Source organism: Microtus oregoni, unplaced genomic scaffold, assembly GCF_018167655.1.
Source record: "Microtus oregoni isolate MIOR12 unplaced genomic scaffold, Mior012 000026F_ref0000081, whole genome shotgun sequence".
NCBI lineage: Eukaryota > Metazoa > Chordata > Mammalia > Rodentia > Cricetidae > Microtus > Microtus oregoni.
Genome location: NW_024543085.1, coordinates 33,604,537 through 33,624,611, shown reverse-complemented (window position 1 = coordinate 33,624,611; position 20,075 = coordinate 33,604,537). Strand labels below are relative to the sequence as shown.

The following is a 20,075-nucleotide window of genomic DNA, read 5'->3' as shown; positions in this document are numbered from 1 at the left end:
TTTTCTGTGAGACGACTGCATCTGTTCATTTTGCATGTCTTTACAATAATCCCTCCGACCAGTCCTCTGGGTGAGAGCAGTAGGCATCAGCGCATTGGGTATTCCAGCCTTTCTCCATCACGGCCGGCAAGCTCACTCCCTCTGACAAAGAAGACCTAAGGTAAAGAGTTCAATACAGTTGCTAGTACCAAAGAGACGGCCACTGCTGCTTTCTGGTTTTTATCCTTCTCCACCCATTTCTTTAATACCGATCCTCACCCATCCACGTTTCTCTCAGTAGACACTTTTAGGAGCTGAGGATTGAGACCAAGAGCACAGAGAAGATCCCTGCTTGCGTGAACTTGAACTCTACCAACAAGTACAGAAAAGAGAGGAAAAAATGTCAGCTGTATGGCTCCATGCAGAGACAGGGAGCCTACTTTATACTGGTTGTCACAATGAGGGATAACCTGGAACTGCTTGGCACAGAGACACTCGGGCCGAGGGAATCTGTCTGAAAACTCTTCAGTGGCTTCTTTGCATTTACATGGAATCAATTCTTTCAGCCTGAGAGACGCCTGGGAAGGTTAGCGGCTCGGCTGACTGAGTCCCTCATCTGCCGTTTTCATCTTTGTATCCTGTCACCTCGTTAGCAGGCGATCAATAAATGTCCCATAGATGAATGGCACGTTGAGCAAAATGGATATTTAACACATGTACAGGTTTGGATTGGAGCCGCCCAACAGAAGTATAAAGCGAGTCAAATATGGAATTTTCTCATAGGTAGATTAGGAGGCGGCTCATCTGTTAAGGAGCTGTTGTCCCAGAGGACAGGGTTTGGTTCTGAGCATTCATGTCAGGTAGCTCACAACTCTTAACTCCAGGGGATCTGTCACCCTCTTCTGGCTTCCATGGGGCACATGGGGCGCGCACACGCATTTTAAAAATCTTTAAGAGGAAGAAAAGTAAACAGAATCATCCCAAGGCTTTGTTACTGAAATATATCACAAACAGTATTCACTTTTTTCAAATCATGTATTTTATTTATTTAATTTTACCTTAATGAATTTTTTTGTGGATTTCACATCACGTATTCCTACCCCACTCATCTCCCTGTCCCCTCACATCCACCTTCTGCTCTTGCAGCCTCCCCCAAAACAAAACCAAATTTAAAAGAAAAACCAAAGAAAACAAAGAACCAAAACAGAAACAAAAGCAACAGCAAAGAAAAGGAATAATCTTGTGGAAGCTGTAGTGTGGCCCAGTGATCACAGTGCACTTTTAATCCGTTCATCTTTACTTGTAAGTGTTCAGTGCTATGAGCCATTGGTCTGATTCAAGGCCTCTGGCTACCGCTACACCACCAGTAAGGGGCTCTCCCTGGGGCTCCTCTTGGATATCCTGTTGTTGACCTGTGTCATGGAGATCCTGCTGTTTTGGGTCTGTAAGTTCGTCCCCTTCACATGCTTCAACAGTTCATAGATTCGGTGGATGGGCCAGCTCAGCCCTGGTTCCGGACCTGGGTTGGTCAGCTCGCTGGCTTGCAATCACCCTTACCACCGGATGAGTTCTCCAGCACTGCCTAGGCTAGCTCATCCAATGCAGCCTAGAGCAAGGAGCGGGGCCAGTTCTGCTCTCCGCCCTCAGATTTGGGTCCTCCTCACTCATGTCTCCAGGGCCAGCTCTACTGTTTTGCCCTGGCAAGGTGTAGGGCCCTCTCTCCTGATCGTTGTAGGGGGCATTCAAGGGAGGCAGTGTGGAGTCAATGCTCCTGCTTTCATGCCCTCAGAGCTGGCTCACCTGCACCCCAACAATAGGGTCAGCTCTACTATGCTGCCCAGACAGGAAGCAGAGGCTGCTTTCTCAGGCTGCAGCCAGTGAGGGTCAGAGTTAGCTCTTCTACTCTTGTGACCCCAAAGCCAGCTCTCTCACCTGCCACAAGTGGTGATGTGTAAGGCGGAGGAGGGCACTTTTCCCTCATCCATGTCAGCACATGGCAGATGAGGGCAGGCAGGGTCAACTCTCCTGCTCCCATACCCTCAGGAATGGCTCACCTGTTCTTCGACCACAGGGTCAGCTCTAGTGTACTTCCCAGGCGAGGTACATTGGTGAGAGGTGGGGTCATCTTTCCTGAGTATGTTTGTGGGGGAGGTGAGCTCTCCCCTTAGGGGTAGGGTCACCTCTCCTGCTGCAATATCCAGGGAAGGGCAAGATGAACCATCAGGCCATTGAAGGGCTGGGCTAGCTCAGCACAGCATGGTTCCAATGGCCCCCCTGTGCTAATATGGGCCATGGACATCACCACAGACCCCAGCTGCAGCAGGACCACTGGCCCAGACATGGCCCGGGTGGCAGCACAGGCCCCTAAGATCGGCATGGCGCCGACAGTAGCATGGCCCCTGGAGCATCAATATGATCCCAGGTGGCTGGCCTGACCCCGGACATATGCAGAGCTCTTGGGGGCAACTGGAGCCATGGACACCACCCCAGCCCCAGCCCCCATAGGGCCACGGAACCAGACATGGCCCTAGACAGCAGCCTGTACCCGGAAGTCTCTGTGTGCCCCATGTGGCAGCACCCGCCATCCAGTTCAGCATGGCCCCGGGGGTGGCACAGTTCTGAGACACTGACACGGTCTGAGGTAGCCGACCAGACCCTGGTCCTCCACATGGCTCTTGGTGACAACAGAAACCCTGGATGTCAACTCAGACCTTGGCTATTGTAAGGCCACAGACCCATATACAGCCTTCTGCAGCAGTGCTGGGCTGGATGACACCATGCCTCCAAGTGAGTGTGGCAAGCCACTCAGATCAGGATGTCCCTGGTGACAGCATGGCCCTTGGACCCCCTCATAGTCACTGGCTGTGACCCAGAGACCCCAGGCAATGTGGGCCATGGACGTCAATACAGACCCTGGCTGTGGTAGGACACAGACCTAGTCATGGTCCTAGGGCAGCAGCCTGGGCCTGGATATCACCGTGGTCCTGGGCCTGGATATCACCATGGTCCCAGGTGGCAGTGCAGGCCATCTGGACTGGCATGGCCCCCAAACCAGCATGACCCTCAGATACCAACATGGCCCCAGGTGGCAACCTTGATCCCTGACATCAGCACAGTCTTCAATGGTCTCAGGAGCCACAGATATCAACACAGACCCTAGATGAGGCAGGCTCATAGACCCAGACATGGCCCTCCTCTGCAGCCATGGTCTGGGCAATACCATGACCCCCGTTGGCAGCACTGGCCAACTAGATCGGCCTGGCACTGGTAACAGTGCAGCCCTTGAACACCAACAAGGTCACCATCTGTGTCCATCGCCGATTCTACAGTAACCACTTTAAAATAAGATTCATTAATTTTATTGTTTTATAGGTATGAGTATTTTGTCTGTATATGCATGGTGTGTGTGTGTGCCTGGTGCCCTTGGAAATCTGAAAAGGGTATTGTGTCCCCTGGGACACTAACCCCTGTCCTCTGTAAGAGCAACAAGTACTCTTGATTCTCTCTTTCCGCCATAGGTTCCAGAGACCAAACGCAGGTAGGGGCCTTTTACCCCCTGAGTCGTCACTGCTGCCTCCTTGCTAGGTTTTTTTGAGTCAGGGTGTCATGTAGCCGGGGCTAGCCTCCAACTCCTATGTACCCGACGCTGGTCTTGACCTCTGGTTCTTCCAACCTCCACCTCCCCGGTGCTGGCATTACAGGCCCGTGCTACCGGGCTGGGTCCACCACTTTCCCGGTTTGTAGTCTTTGCAGCCCTCCCGGGTATCTGCATCAGACCCAGGAGCCTGGATGGCTGGGGCGTCTGAGGCCCAGCCTTGTGAGGCCCGGCCCCCGACAGCTCACCAGCTCCAGTGGCGGTCGTGGCGGGGAGGAGCCTGCAGGCTCCGGGCTGGCGGGAACGCGCGGCGCGATCTCCGCGGACCATGGCGGACCTCACGGTGTGCGCGTTCCTCACCAAGGTGCTGTGTGCTCACGGCGGCCGCATGTTCCTGCAGGACCTGCGCGGCCACGTGGAGCTGTCGGAGGCGAAGCTGCGGGCGGTGCTGCGGCGCGCGGGCCCCGAGCGCTTCCTGCTGCAGGAGGTGGAACTGCGCGACGGCCCGTGGGACCCGGAGGCCGAGGTGGCGGTGGGCGCGGGCTCGGGCTCGGGCGGCGGCGCCACGGCCTGCAGGGTGGTGGCCGTGTCCTCCGCCCGCCTCTGCGCCCGCTATCAACGCGGGGAGTGCCAGGCTTGCGACCAGTTGCACTTGTGTCGCCGTCACATGCTGGGCAAGTGCCCCCACCGCGACTGCTGGTGAGGGGTGGAGTCCTCAGTCCCCACTGGGGCGGTGGGTGCGGGCGCCCTCCGGATGCTGCTGGGCTAGCCGCGGGCGGGAGGAGACAAAGGCCTTCGGCGCAGGCTGCTCCTGTGCTTCTCTTTGTCGAGTGTGATATGGAAGGTCCTCTTCACTGAGGTTTATTAGTCACCTCCTCCAAAAAAATTTGCTGTCCCTACCTACCCCCAGCATGCTAGGATGCAACACAGCAACAACCAAGTTAAACCCGTTGTTGCGACTTTTGAATTCACTTATGTCAAGAGCCACATTGAGGGACATCTGAGGGCAAAGAATTGGACCACCAGCCCCTTGCCTCTTCTTGGCCTGGGCTTCTGACTGCTCTGAACTCTCTAGGTCTACCTGCGCTCTGTCCCATGATATCCACACACCTATCAACATCCAAGTCATGAAAAACCGTGGACTTTTTGGCCTCAATGAAGGGCAGCTTCGAATTCTGCTTTTGCAGAACGACCCCTGCCTTTTCCCAGAGGTGAGTCCCTGAGAAGCCGCCATCCTGCCCCCAACTGTGGTAACTCTCTCACTGATCTTTCTATTCCTCCGATGTTTGTTTTGCTTGTTGAGATAGGATCTTACATAGCCCAGATGGCAGTGAACTTTGTTTTTAGCTGATGCTGCTCTTCTGCTAATCCACCTCCCAAGTGCTGAGGTTATAGGCAGTCACCTCCCATCACCACTTTAGATGTTAATTTTAATTGTTTTGATGCTCTTTGATTTGGTTCCAGACATGTAAAAAGTACCTCTTTAATTGCTGTCATGGTAAAATTAACACATTTGTGGGGCTGGAGAGATGACTCAGTGCTTAAGAGCACTGGCAGCTCTTCCAGAGGATCCCAGTTCAATTCCCAGCACCCACAACTGTCTGTAACTCCAGTTCCAGGGGATCCCAGCCCCTTCACACAGACATACATACAGACAAAACACATTGCACATGAAATAAAAATAAATGAATAGAAATGAACACGTTTGTTTCTATTTATGTGAAGAATTTGTTAACAAAATAATAGGGCTGGAGAGATGGCTCAGTGGTTAAGAGCATTGCCTGCCCTTCCAAAGGTCCTGAGTTCAATTCCCAGCAACCACATGGTGGCTCACAAGCATCTGTAATGAGGTCTGGTGCCCTCTTCTGGCCTGCAGACATACACGCAGACAGAATATTGTATACATAATAAATAAATATTTTAAAAAAATAATAATCTCAAATGAAAAATTTTGAAGCTACCAATAAAAAGTTTTTAATCTGGCATGATCATTCTATCACAGACATTCCTCTCGGGCAGGAATGTTGGACAGACACATAGCTCCAAGATGTCCCCTTCTACAGCCTGAGACATTCTTTGAGGGACCTTGGCTTAGATGAAATCAGATCCCTGGTGTCAATGCAGAAAGGAATTTTAGGGAGAGCTCATTCGAGTAGGGTTTATTAATAAACTTTAAAAATTTGATGTATTTGTTGGGATGGTGGTGGCACTCGCCTTTAATACCAGTACCTTGTAGGCAGAGGCAGGTGGGTTTCTGAGCTCGAGGCCAGCCTGGTCTACAAAGCAAGTTCCAGGACAGCCAAGACTACCCAGAGAAACCCTGTCTTTAATATCTGCCGCTGCCTCCACAAAAAAAGCAAGAAGGCTAAAAGGTAGGTGAGCGTGATGGCGTAAGCCTGTAATTCTCCAGAGGCTGAGGCGGAAGGTGTGAGCGTGGAGGGCCAGCCTGTGCTACATAGCAAGCTCCTGACTTGAAAACAAAGCAAACCGAAAAACAAACCCAAATCAAGATAAAACAAAGGTAAATCGTGGCAAGGATGTTACGAACTCTCATACATTGTTGGTAGGAATGTAAATTAGCATAAACATTGTACATCCTAGTATGGAGATTCCCTAAAAAACAAGAATGGGATAGGCTTGGTGATTTATGCTTGTAATCCTAGCACTGAGCTAAGGCAAAGGGATAACCACAGACCTTGTCTCAGAACAAACCAAACCAAAACACAAGGGCCAGAGACAGCTCAGCATCTAAAGTGCTTGCCTAGCATGGGTAAAGTCCCAAGTTCAATCCCCAGCACCACATAAAAACCAGGTCTGGAGCCGCTTCTGATCCTCCTGCTCCTGGCTCCCTAACATGATTGCAGGGATGGGCCAGCATGCAGTGCTGGGGATCAAACCCAGGACTCTAGACAAGCTCACTACCAACAACCCGTGATGGGCAGTTTACTTGTTCTTTTTGTTGTTGTTGTTTTGAGACAGGGTTTCTCTGTATAACAGCCCTGGACATCCTGGAACTAGCTCTTGTAGACCAGGCTGACCTTGAACTCACAGAGATCCTCCTGCCTCTGTCTCCCAAGTGCTGAAATTAAAGGTGTGCACCACCACCACCCAGCTGGACAGTTAACCTGTAACTTTGGCTCCAGAGCATCTGATGCCTTTGGCCTCTATGAGCACCTATGCTCACTTGCATGTACTCCTACACAGACTCACACATATACACAGTTTTTTTAAAGAAAATAGTGGCAAGTATTTTCTTAAATGCCAAACCTCTCCACTGATGCAAATAATCCCAATCAAACCATATTAAACTGAATTAATAGATGCCCATGTTTAATAGATGACCTTACTCCTGTGTGACTCCCCGAGAAAACATGGAGGGGAAAAAGAGAGAAGGAAAAACCACACAGAACCCGGAGACCACATCTTCATTCTCTAGGGGGGGCAGTTTAAATAGCCTGTGGGAGTGGTCCTGACCTTCCCTGGGGAGGGGTCACCATTTGGCGGGCTTTCTTGAAGGTGGAGTTTGGACTGAGACAACTCCCAGGGGAGGGAGCTTATGCCAGGAAGTAGGGTGAAGCCCCCAGTCACACAGTCCGGACTTTTTGTATACAGGGGTGTTAGGGAGCTGAGGTGTGGTGGGATAGCCTGCAGTCATCATGCTGGGGCGGAGGGGACAGGAGAACTTGGGGCTGAGCAGCCATCCTATCCGAATCAGTGAGCCCCAAGTTCCATGAGAGACCCTGTCTCAAAAAATAGAGGGTGATTAGAGAAAGACACCCAGTGTTGACCTCTAGCCTCCACATGTGTGAGTACACACAACGCACCCCTCCCCCAAAGATGCCATCAAACTTCTAATGTAGCTAAAGAAGTTCTAGTTTATTCGTGTAAAGATAATAGTAAAATCTCACATCTCAAACATGATCTCATTCCTGCCTCAGGTCTGTTTGCTGTACAACAAAGGTGGGGATGTCCTTTATGGCTACTGCAACCTCAAGGATAAATGCAACAAGTTTCACGTCTGCAAAAACTTTGTCCGGGGCGAATGCACACTGAAGACCTGCAAGCGGTCCCACCAACTCATTCACGCTGACACCCTGAAGTTGTTAGAGGATCAGGAACTGAGTGCTTCAAGTGTCGTGAATTTCCAGATAATCTCTGTCTACAAACACGCGAAGCTGCACAAGATGCTTGAAGATAAAGGTAGGCAGAGAACCATCAGCGGGGAGGTGCGCTAAGGCGGGCAGAGAACCGTCAGCAGGGAAGGCGGGCAGGGAACCGTCAGGGAGGAGGTGCGCTAAGGTAGGCAGAGAACCCTCAGGAAGGAGGTGCGCTAAGGCGGGCAGGGAACCGTCAGGGAGGAGGTCTGCTAAGGTAGGCAGAGAACCCTCAGGGAGGAGGTGCACTAAGGCGGGCAGAGAACCGTCAGGGAGGAGGTGCGCTAAGGCGGGCAGGGAACTGAAAGGGAGGAGGTGCGCTAAGGCGGGCAGAGAACCGTGGGGAGGTGCGCTAAGGTTCTGTACTGTGTAGCGAGAGGAGCAATGAGTGGCCTGGAAGTGAGTCTAGAGACAGAACATTTCATTTGCTAATTGAAGCCTTTACCTTGGGAAGGGTAGGACTGCCAACATTTATGATGATGATGATGTGATGATGATGATGATGTGATGATGATGATGATGATGTGTGTATATGCACACATGAGGGTGGGGTACCAGAGGAGGCCAGAAGAGGGCATCAGATCCCTTGGAGGTCTGTGAACCACTTAATGTAAGTGCTGCACACTCAGGTCCTTGATTACAGCAGCAAGTGCTTTTAACTACCGAACCATTTTTCTAGCCCCAGTTAACATTTTATGATATGGAAATGTGATTCTAACTAAGAAGAGAAGATTTTCCAAGTTTGAAACTTGCCCAAGTATTTGAACATGGTCACTTCTGGGCCAATTGGGGGTGAAGGATTTGGTAGAATTGTCTTAATTCAGCTGGAAACAAGGGAGGGAGATAGCAGAGGAAGAATAATGTATAATGGTTGTCTTTTGTCAACCTGAACTAAAGTTTTTCTATTTTCATTTTTAAGTAATTTTGACCACGTTATGGCAACAGACTAGAAATAAAATTGCATGTCTCAGAAAGGGCTAGAGAGGAGGCTGGGCTTTTTAGAGTCCTTCTTGCTCTTGCAGAGGACCCAGGTTTGGTTCCCAGCACCCACATGGTGACTCAGCCATTCTAACTCCAGTTCTATGGAATCTGACACCCTCTTCTGACCTCCGCAGTCTCTGCATACATGCACATGGTGCACTTACATACATGCAGGCCGAACACTCCTACACATAAAATAGGAGCAAATAATTGTTTTTAAGTCTGTCTTAGTCACTGTTCTATTGCTGCAAGGAGACACCGTAACCAAGGTGACTCTTACAAAGGAAAGCATTTAACTGGGGTCTTGCTTGCAGTTTCTGAGGCTTAGTCCATTATCGTTGCAGGGAGATGAGTGGCTGGCGCAGCAGGCTTGGTACTGGAGAAGTAGTTGAGAGCTACATCCTGATCCACAGGGAGAGAGAGACAGAGACTTGGAGAGAGACTGAGAGAGCTACTGGGCCTGGCACACGCTTTTGGTACCTCAAACAAAGCCTACCCCTAGTGACACATTTCCTCCAACAAGGCCACACAACCTAATCCTTCTAATCTTATCAAAGAGTTCCACTCCCTGGTGACTAAGTAGTCAAATACAGGAGCCCAGGGGGCCATTCTTATTCAAACCTCCGCAAAGTTGCCTGGGGAGCCACTTTGTTGTAACTCTAAGCACAAGTCCTATCTGGGTGTGGACAAAATGGCGTTAGCTTACCATCTTTTTCCACTAAATTTAATATCAGAAGTATCTGCCGCTTAGTCTTTCTGACTGCTTATTTTTATTTATTTATTGTTTTTTGATCCAGTCTACCCCATAACAGAAAGCTCATCTCTCTTCTTCCTTTCAGACAGCGCGACCTCTGCTGGGCACTCACAAGGCATCGAGAAGCAAGGGGCTCCTGGGGCTGGGGCTGCAGAAGCCAGGCCTGTCCCTGCTCAATCGCCCAGGAAGCCCCAGTAAACCTTAAAGAGTACAGAGGAAGTGAGAAGCAGCTTGTCCATCTTGGAGGATCAGAAGCAAGATTTCTGCTGAGCTGGAGTTTGTAGCTATTCTCTCTTTCCTGACTTAATAGCATTGGTAACTTAATACCTTTCCAGGGTGGAAGGTGAGGTTGGCCCTGGAGCAGGCAAAGAGAGGGTAAAATTCTGAGCACAGTGGGGATCAGTCCAGGGCAAATCCTGAAGCTGTAACCTCTGTCTGCAGTTCTCGAGTGCCTTTCCAGCCCCGGCATGGAGGGCAGATTCCCACTGATATTTCCTAGACTCCTTTCACACGCTTGCATGGTCGACACCACAGAGTCTGTATACTCTGCGTCTTACTTGTTACTTGGGTTTGTACATAATCCCTTTTGCACAGAATTGTTCACATAGTTGAATTGCCTCCCTTATTCTGGCGTATTTCAATACTCATAACATCTGAATATTTCATTTTGTATCAGATGTATTTGTGTCTTGTTTTGTATGGAGTTTAAGAGCCATTTCATACCTTTGCTTGGCTTGTAGGTGCTAAACAATGCTATCCTTTGTTGCACATTTCTTTAACTATCTGTGCAGATGAGTGGGCTTTTCTGCCCCTTCTTTTTGTATGTCTTGATTTCGTGAATTTCCTATATGTTGCATTTGTTGCTGGGGCCCTCTGTGCTATCATCCACACTGTGTCCATAATATTCAACTTTATGGGTCCATCCCCAGTCAGTATCACAGTTAATGCTCTTTGATCTCTCACCAGAGTTTCTACCTCACCCCAGCCAATTCTCTTCTCTTACTGAGCCGACCAGAGCTCAGCAGCTATACCTTGAAGGATGTGTAGTGCAGTTCACTCCTTCCTCCAGTTGTATCTGTCACTTCTGTGGATGGGGACAGGTCATCTCTCTCTCTCTCTCTCTCTCTCTCTCTCTCTCACACACACACACACACACACACACACACACACACACACACACTTTGTCTATTCTAAGGTCATTCCTTCCTTCCTCCAGCCCGTCTGTCTCCACTGTTCTCATCTTGTGACTTGCAGATATTCATGTTCCCCGATGTCGGTGTATAAAGAGAAGGTTTGTGTTTCTTTCCATAATATGACCTTTGAAAAATAGGGGCAATTCAGTAAGTTTTCATAATGCTGAACTTACCTTGTTTAGAGAAACTTTTATCACGAAAGGAGGGATGTAAAAATGTCCTTTCCAAATGAAAAGTCAGTTTCCTCTTAACGGGCAGTAAACTCAACAACGTAGCTTTTTGCACTATGATTGTCAACAACAGTATTTCTGAAATTTGTGTTTTACAGTCTTTCTTTTTTAAATTTCTAGTTGTGACTTTTTTCCTAATGGTATTTGTTGTGTCTGTGTGCTGAGATCAAACCCAGGGTCTTGCCTATGTGAGGCAAAGTCCTTGACCAGCAAGCTACATCTAAGTCCTGGGACTAATCTTTAAAAGAAATTTAGGCCAGTCAAGGTTGTATATGCCTTTAATCCCAGCACTACAGAGATAGAGGCAGGCAAGTCTCTGTAAGCTCAAGGCTACCCTGATCTACATAGTGAGTTCCAGGCTAGCCAGAGCTACATAGGGAGGCCCTGCCTCAAAAAGAAACTACATTTATTATTAGCAGTACTTATACTTTGTCATTCTCCTGTATATATTTGCTGTAAGCCACCCTAAGTCCTCAAAGGAATGCTCAGTGCATACCCTTCACATCAATAGAGGTGGTAGACTTTTATATTGTTGTTTTTGCATCCACCACCATTGTGCTCTTATAGAGAATGCTTATTGGTCTGTAGTCATTGTTGCAATATGTTATTCAAGTCTCTAATATTCCATTTTAATGTTCTCTTGGCATTTAGTCTACAGAATCATCTTCTTGTGTGTCTGTGTGATACTGGGAGTGTGCTCATGTGTGCTAGACAAGTGCTCACCACTGAGCCCTATCCTCAGCACTAAAATGGTCTGTAGCTGTTACTGGACCAAGTCTGGCTGCTCACCCCCATGACAGGCGAGTGGAGTTAAGAGATGTGGTACTGAGACAAAGCTTCTTAGAAAGGGAGGTTGGGCTGTTCCAGAGTCTCTTCTGCTGGGGAGCTAATTTGGGGTTGGTTTATTCAGGTGATGATGGCTGGCCTCGGATGCTCTGTTAAGTGGGGGGCCAGGTAGTGTGCACTCACTGGGGTGTTTTTCACTTCTACAAGTCTCAGAAACAGATGAGTATTTCCTTGGGCTTTACTTTTCAAATTAGTTCCGCAGCACACAGCACATGGCTGGAGGTAAGAGAAACAATGCCACCCAGAAGGTGGTGGTGCATGCCTCTAATCCCAGCACTCAGGAGGCCAAGGCAGGTGGATCTCTGAGTTCGAAGCCAGCATGGTCTACAGAGTGAGTTCCAGGACAGCCAGAACTGTTTGTTAAACGGAGAAACCCTGTCTTGGGGGGTGGGGGTGGGGGAGTAGCGGGGAGAAAAAAAGAGTTCAGTGCCAGCTTTTGTAACACAGTGAGTTGAGACCTGCCTGGCTAGTAGAAATCCTGTCTCAAAAAAACAAACAACAAATGGTTGTTAGTTTTAAATTCTTTATTAGGATAAGAGAAATACTCTATTCTTATTTGTTGGAAGCCGAAAGCTTGATAAAATGAATCAATCTCTTAATGGAATATTATTTTAATCACTTGCATGATTGATCGCATTAAATGTTTTTATATATTAAAACATCCTTAAATTCTTGTGATAAGCTTTGCCTGGTTATGGCATATATTCTTCTAATGTCATTTTTTTCTCTTTGCTACCCATCAGTTCATTCATAAATAAAAATCATTTATATTTTATGGCATATATAGTGATTTTCTTTTTAATTTTATTGGTATCTGGTCAAAGTATAAATTTTATTTTAAGTAACTTTACAGCTTCTGTTAATTGGTTCATGATTTATTTATTTGACTTTTTTATTCAGGGTTTCAACCTGTATAAAAGGTGACCTGGAGCTCCTGATCCTCCTGCCTCAAATTCCCAGGTGCTGGGGTTAAAGGTGTAAGCCATCACTCCCAGCTTCGTTTTCATTTTAAAATTTATTTATTTTTAGCTTGGCTTAAGCCTTTAATTCCGGCACTTGGGAGGCAGAGGCAGATGGATCTGTGTGAATTTAAGGCCAATCTGGTCTACAAAGCAAGTTCCAGGACAGTCAGAGCTGTGACACAGAGAAACTCTGTCTTGAAAAACAAAAAAACAAAAAAAAATTTATTTTTATTATATGTGTATGCGCACTTTCATGAGTTTATGTGTATCACATGCCTGCAGGTGGCCACAGAGGCAAGAAGAGGGCACTGGATTCCCTGGAGCTGGAGTTACAGATGGTTGTGAGCCACGGTGTGGATGCTGGGAACCACCTCAGGTTCTGCTAAGAGCAGCAAATGTTCCTTCTCACTGAGCCATCTCCACAGTGTTCAAAGGTGTGGCCTTTGGAAGTGGATTAGATCCCGGGACTCTGGCCTCATGCATGTATTCACATGTTTATGGGTTCAAAGCATACTGGGCTGTTGGGAGACATGGAAACTGAGACCTGGGCCATAGATGGAGAGCAGACCCGTCAAGGGCCTATTATGTTCCTTCTTCCTCCATCTCTTTCCTCTCAGTTTCTTGGCTGCCAAGAGTGGAACGGCTTTGTGCCACCATATGCTCCCACGATGTTCCGCCTCACCACGGGTCCAGAAACGGCAGAGCCAGGTGACCGTGGGCTGAAACCTTTGTGAGCTAAAAGAAAGCTTTCCTCCTTCCAGCTGATTTCCTCGTCTGTTTGCTGCAGGATGGGACGCTAACTGATGCAATGCAGATGAGTTAAGAAAGTCATAATTGGGCTGGAGAGATGGCTCAGTGGTTAAGAGCACTGACTGCTCTTCCAGAGGTCCTGGGTTCAATTCCCAGCACCCGCAGGACAGCTCATGACTGTCTGCAGTTCCAGTTCCAGGGGACCTAACACCCATGGCAAAAAAACAATACACAGGCTCTCTGCTCCTCCCTGTTCTAGAGACAGCCGCTTCTTTTCGTGCAGTGCCAGCCTCGTTCCAGAGACACGATGGTGAAGGTCGGAGTGAACGGATTTGGTCGTATTGGACGCCTGGTTACCAGGGCTGCCTTCACTTCTGGCAAAGTGGACGTTGTTGCCATCAATGACCCTTTCATCGACCTCAACTACATGGTCTACATGTTCCAGTATGACTCCACCCATGGCAAGTTCAAAGGCACAGTTAAGGCTGAGAATGGGAAGCTTGTCATCAACGGGAAGGCCATCACCATCTTCCAAGAGCGAGATCCCGCCAACATCAAATGGGGGGATGCCGGTGCCGAGTATGTTGTGGAGTCTACTGGTGTCTTCACCACCATGGAGAAGGCTGGGGCCCACTTGAAGGGTGGGGCCAAGAGGGTCATCATCTCCGCCCCTTCTGCCGATGCCCCCATGTTTGTGATGGGTGTGAACCATGACAAGTATGACAATTCCCTCAAGATTGTCAGCAACGCTTCCTGCACCACCAACTGCTTAGCCCCCTTGGCCAAGGTCATCCATGACAACTTTGGCATCGTGGAAGGACTCATGACAACAGTCCATGCCATCACGGCCACCCAGAAGACTGTGGATGGCCCCTCTGGGAAGCTGTGGCGAGATGGCCGTGGTGCTGCCCAGAACATCATCCCTGCGTCCACTGGCGCTGCCAAGGCTGTGGGCAAAGTCATCCCAGAGCTGAACGGGAAGCTCACGGGCATGGCCTTCCGCGTTCCTACCCCCAATGTGTCCGTCGTGGATCTGACATGCCGCCTGGAGAAAGCTGCCAAGTATGATGACATCAAGAAGGTGGTGAAGCAGGCATCCGAGGGCCCACTAAAGGGCATCCTGGGCTACACTGAGGACCAGGTCGTCTCCTGTGACTTTAACAGTGACTCCCACTCTTCCACCTTCGATGCTGGGGCTGGCATTGCTCTCAATGACAACTTTGTAAAGCTCATTTCCTGGTACGACAATGAATTCGGCTACAGCAACAGAGTGGTGGACCTCATGGCCTACATGGCCTCCAAGGAGTAAGAAGCCCGCCCTGGACCACCCATCCCAGCAAGGACAGAGCAAGAGAGAGGTCCTCGGCTGCTGAGCAGTCCCTGGCCTAACTAACCCTTAACACTGAGCATCTCCCTCACAGTTTCCATCCCAGACCCCCAGAATAGCAGGAGGGGGCTTAGGGAGCCCTACTCTCTTGAATACCATCAATAAAGTTCATTGCACCCCTCAAAAAAAAAAAAAAAAAAAAAAACAATACACATAAAAAATTAAATTTAAAAAAGGAAGTAATGATTAACCATAATTATTTAGGGTATAAAGACAACTATGCCGGCTGGTGAGATGATTCAGTGGGGAAGGCCACTTAACCACCAAGCCTGAGTGATTCCCAGAACCCACATGATGGAAGATGAGAACTGACTTCTGCAAGTTGCCCTCTGACCTCCGTGTGTGTGTGTGTGTGTGTGTGTGTGTGTGTGTGTGTGTGTGTATATATATATACATACTCATAGGTAGTACGTGATAGAAAGAGAGGGAGAGAGAGGTAATCATTGCTAATTTGTTAAATATTTTTAGCTTTTCTCATACATCTAATCTTAGATATTGGGGCTGTATCTGCCTATTTTGGGTGTTTTAAGCAGTTCCCTGTATTATTGAAAGCATTGGCAGTTTTATTAGATGGTTGTATTGCACCTTTGTGTGTCATGGAATCATAGTTCTATTGTTGGATGCTTATTCGCATCACTTTAGTCTTTAAGGCAGTGCCTATACTTGTTATTTTCGTAGAACACATTTCAAGGTGTAAATAGATCATACCCAAAGATAGTGGGTATCATAAGGATTCACAGAGGATCTCAGAATTGCCTTCTAGAGTAGCTAGTGTCTTCCCATCAATGACATGGAAAGTGCCTGTCTCGGATCTCTCTGAAAGGTGCTTTTGGCATGTTCTCATGAAAGACATAGTACACTTTGTTTCCTACATCATTGTTCCAAGTGATATAGATTACATATAGTATAATACAATATATTATTTTCTACTATATGTATTTTTCTATAATAATTATGCTTTTCTTCTGTAAAAGTCAATGAAGTGTTTAAATGTTTAAAAAGTTACAAAACTAGCCAGGTATGGTGGCACGTGCCTTTAGTCCCAGCACTTGGGAAGCAGAGGCAGGCAGATCTCTCTGAGTTTGAGGTCCGCCTGGTCTACGGAACAAGTTCCAGAACAGGCTCCAAAGCTACCGAGAAACCCTGTCTTGAAAAACAACAACAACAACAAAGAAGTTACACGACTGAGCATGGTGAAGCACGCCTTTGACCCCAGCACTTGGGAAGCAGAGGCAGGAGCATCTGTGTGAGTCTGAGACCAGCCTGGTCTACATAGTCAGTTCCAGGATAGCCTAGACTACATAGTGAGAGCCTGTATCAAATGAACAAAGTTGCTGGCAGAGGTGTTCATTCGCTCCTGGTTGCTCAGACCTAAAATAATCACACAGAAACTATATTATTTGCAATATTGTTTGGCCAATAGCTTAAGCATATTTTATAGCTAGTTCTTTATTTTATTTTATTTTATTTTATTTTCGAGACAGGGTTTCTCTGTAGTTTTTGGAGCCTGTCCTGGAACTAGCTCTTGTAGACCAGGTTGGCCTCGAACTCACAGAGATCCGCCTGCCTCTGCCTCCCGAGTGCTGGGATTAAAGGCATGCACCACCACCACCCAGCTATACCTAACTCTTATATCCTAAACTAACCATCTCCATTAATCTGTGCATCACCACAAGGTTGTGGCTTACAGGCAAAGTTTCAATAGGCTCCAGCAGAGGCATCTGTCTCCTGTGGTGGCTACATGGTTTCTCCCTGACTCTGCCTACTCTATATATCTTCTCTATCCTGCCTATATTCTGTTAAGCCACTGGCCGAAAGCAGCTTCTTTATTAACCAGTGGTATTCCCAGAATACAGAGGGGATCCCCCCCCCAATCACAAAATTACAGCTCAGATTCTGGATAAGGGACTGAGAACTAATTTCTAAGTGTGAGTGAGAACGGAACAAAAAGGAATGAAGGGGGCTGGAGAGATGGCTCGGTGGTTAAGAGCATTGCCTACTCTTCCAAAGGTCCTGAGTTCAATTCCCGGCAACCACTTGGTGGCTCACAACCATCTGTAATGAGGTCTGGTGCCCTCTTCTGGCCTGCAGACATACACACAGACAGAATATTGTATCCATAATGAATAAATAAATAAATAAATAAATAATTTTTAAAAAATTATTTAAAAAAAAATTATTTTTTAAAAAATTCCTTTTTAAAAAAGGAATGAAGGACAGGAGCACTCTCTTGGGTGTGTCTCTGCCCAGCTGGTGCTTGCAAAGCAATATGTGTGTGCATAAATATGCAAATATATATTGTGTGTGCATATACATGCACACACACATACACATATGTTTTGCTGTTTTGAACTGAAGTCTCAAGTAGCCCAGGTTGACCGTGCACTCAGTATGCAGTCAAGGATGACCTAGAACTTCTGATCCTCTTTCTTCCACCTCCAAAGTGCTAAAGCAACAGGGATATACTGAGATTATAAGCCTGCATCACCATGCCCAGGTGTGCAGAGCTGGGGATCAAACCCAGAGCTTTGTGTGAACTCTGCAAGCACTCTGCCAATTGAGCTGCATCCCCGGCAAAATTGAAGAAGCTTTTGTATTAATGTCTAATCAATTACTCATCCAAGGTTATATCTTATTTATTCAATTTTTATTGAGACAGGGTCTTGCTGTGTTGCTCAAGCTGTTTTCAGATTTTCATAGCCAAATGAGCCCTATGTATCAGTCACCACAAGTGTGTGCCACGGTATCCATAGCAAAGGTATATTAAATCCATGTATTATTCACTCTTATTAAATCAGGCACGTTCTTCTTCTTGATTTACTTTCATATGGGAAGTTTGGTGTGACCCAATGATGCATTCACCTTATAAAGGTAGGGTTTGCTGGGTACCCGTCATGTCAGCACTTGGAAGGAACAATCAGCAATGTCAGGAGGCGAAGGTCATCTTCAACTTCAAAGGTGAGGCCAGCCTGAGCTACAGGAAACCCTGTCTCAAAGAATGGAAAGAAAATTTCCATCTCTCCTGACATGGACTCACTCTCCAGGAAGTATCTAGAAAATGAGTTTCTGACTTATTGGGAGGGACCAGCCAGGTGTAGTACACATGGAAAAATCTCTACAGAAGGGAGGAAAGTATCTGTCAACTTGGATCAGCTCTACCTGCTTTTTTTTTAATTAATTAATTTATTTATTATGTATACAATATTCTGTCTGTATGCCTGGAGGCCAGAAGAGGGCGCCAAACCTCTTTACAGATGGTTGTGAGCAACCATGTGGTTGCTGGGAATTGAACTCAGGACCTTTGGAAGAGCAGGCAATGCTCTTAACCACTGAGCCATCTCTCCAGCCCCCTCTACCTGCTTTCAAGGTGGAGATGTCTCAGATAAAAATCTTCCTTTGGTTCGCAGTCTTTTCACATCCAGATAAACAAGCCAAGAAAACACAGCAGGTGTCGTAAGGTAGTTGATCCTGCCTTTCTTTATTGGCTATTCCCCTGGGTTCATGCTGCCTCCACCAACCTCAGTAGACACTTGAATCTTGCCTTCTGGAACTATGGCCAATTCTCTGCCTTTCTGTATCTCTGTCTGTCTGTCTGTCTCCTAAACCCAGGGCCTTGCGGAGCAACACGACCGAGCAACATTCCCAGCCCCAGTGTTTTCTTTCCAATACTAGGGACTGGACTCAAGATCTTGTGCCTGTTACACAAGCACTCTACCACTAAGCTATGTCCTTAGACCCCTGGCTCGGCTTCTTTTTTAAAGTTCTTTACTAGCATATATTAATTGTACACAATACTGGGGTCCATTATGACTTTTTCATACATGTATATAATACATTTAGATCATATTCATCCCCATTACCCTCTTTTTAAGAATATTTATTTATTTATTTTTATGTGCATTTGGTGTTTTGCCTGCATGTGTGTGCAGGTGTCAGATCCTCTGAACCATAGTGACCTGCCCTGTGGGTGCTGGGACTTGAACCCCAGGTCCTCTGGAAGAGGAGCCAATGCTTTTAACTGCTGAACCATTTCTCCAGCCCCTACTACCCTCTTTTATCCCCCTCCTTCTCCCAATGTTCCCCTTACTCTTCCAGTTAGCCACCTCTCTTTTCATGTCTTTTTGGGGGGAGGCTATTTGAGCCAGTGAATTTAATTAGGGTTGCTTGTAGGAGCACATTTGAGGAGGGGTCACTTACAGTAATATGGACAACTCACTAATGGCTACACCACTGAAGAAAATGTCTCCCTGCCACCTTCAGACCTCAGCAAGAGAGGAGGTTGGAGCCTCCTGAGCTCCGTCCACCAGCCACCACTGGCTACTTGCTGTCCTAGTAGAGTAAGGACTCCTTTGCCACTTTTGACCTGTGGTTTTACCTCCCCAGCCTGTACTCCTGTTCACTGTACCCCAGAAGCCACCCTGTCCTCTCCTTTATTAAAATAGAAGAAAAAAGGTTCATTAGACATCTTTGAATCAGGGGAAGGGTATATAGTTCATTTGGGAGAGTGCTCGCCTGGCAATCAAAAAGCCCAGGGTTTGATCTCTAGTACTGCGTAAAAGCGGGCCTGGAGAGCCACACCCCTAATAATAGCACTGTGAAGCTGGAGATAGCAGGGACAAAGGGACTTCCCCCAGGAGACAGTCTGTCCCTGAGCCTGGGCCCAGGAGGAGAGAGGAAATACACAAGGTCCCTCTCAGACTGGGAATCGGCTTAGCTTTGCTTCTGTGCTAGATAGTTTCTGTCAAATAATTTGACCCAAGCTGGGGTCATCTGAGAAGAGGGAACCTCAATTACGAAAACACCACCAATAGATTAGCCTGCAGGCAAGTCTGGGGCATTTTCTTTATAGATGACTTATACGTAGGGGCCCAGCCCACCATAGGCAGTAGCACCCCTGGGTGGGTGGTCCTGGGTTCTGTAAGAAAGCAGGTTGAGCAAGCCATGGGAAGTAAGATCGTAAGCTGCTCTCCATGGCTCCCACTAAAGATCTTGCCCCTGGATTCCTGCCTTGTGGCCCTGCCCCGAAGCCCTTGACAATGAACAATAACCTGAAAGGCAAAGCCAAATAAACCCTTTCTTCTCCAAGTTGCTTTTGGTCAGAATATATTTGTTGTTTGTTTGAGACAGGGGTTTCTTTATTTAATCTTGGCTGTACTGGAACTGGCACTGTAGACCAGGACAGCCTCTGTCCTAGAACTCACAGAGATCCGCCTGTCTCTGCCTCCTGAGTGTTGGGATTAAAGG

General features: G+C 47.5%; 1 protein-coding gene across 1 annotated transcript; it reads left to right on the top strand.

Moving 5' to 3' along the window:
* The first annotated feature begins 3,811 nt into the window (after positions 1–3,811).
* Zc3hav1l (zinc finger CCCH-type containing, antiviral 1 like) lies at positions 3,812–9,725 on the top strand. The gene is made up of 4 exons (XM_041675777.1): positions 3,812–4,273; positions 4,650–4,785; positions 7,513–7,774; positions 9,549–9,725. The coding sequence occupies exons 1-4, from the start codon at positions 3,903–3,905 to the stop codon at positions 9,659–9,661; spliced, it is 882 nt and encodes a 293-aa protein (XP_041531711.1). The 5' UTR covers positions 3,812–3,902; the 3' UTR covers positions 9,662–9,725.
* The last annotated feature ends 10,350 nt before the right edge of the window (positions 9,726–20,075 follow it).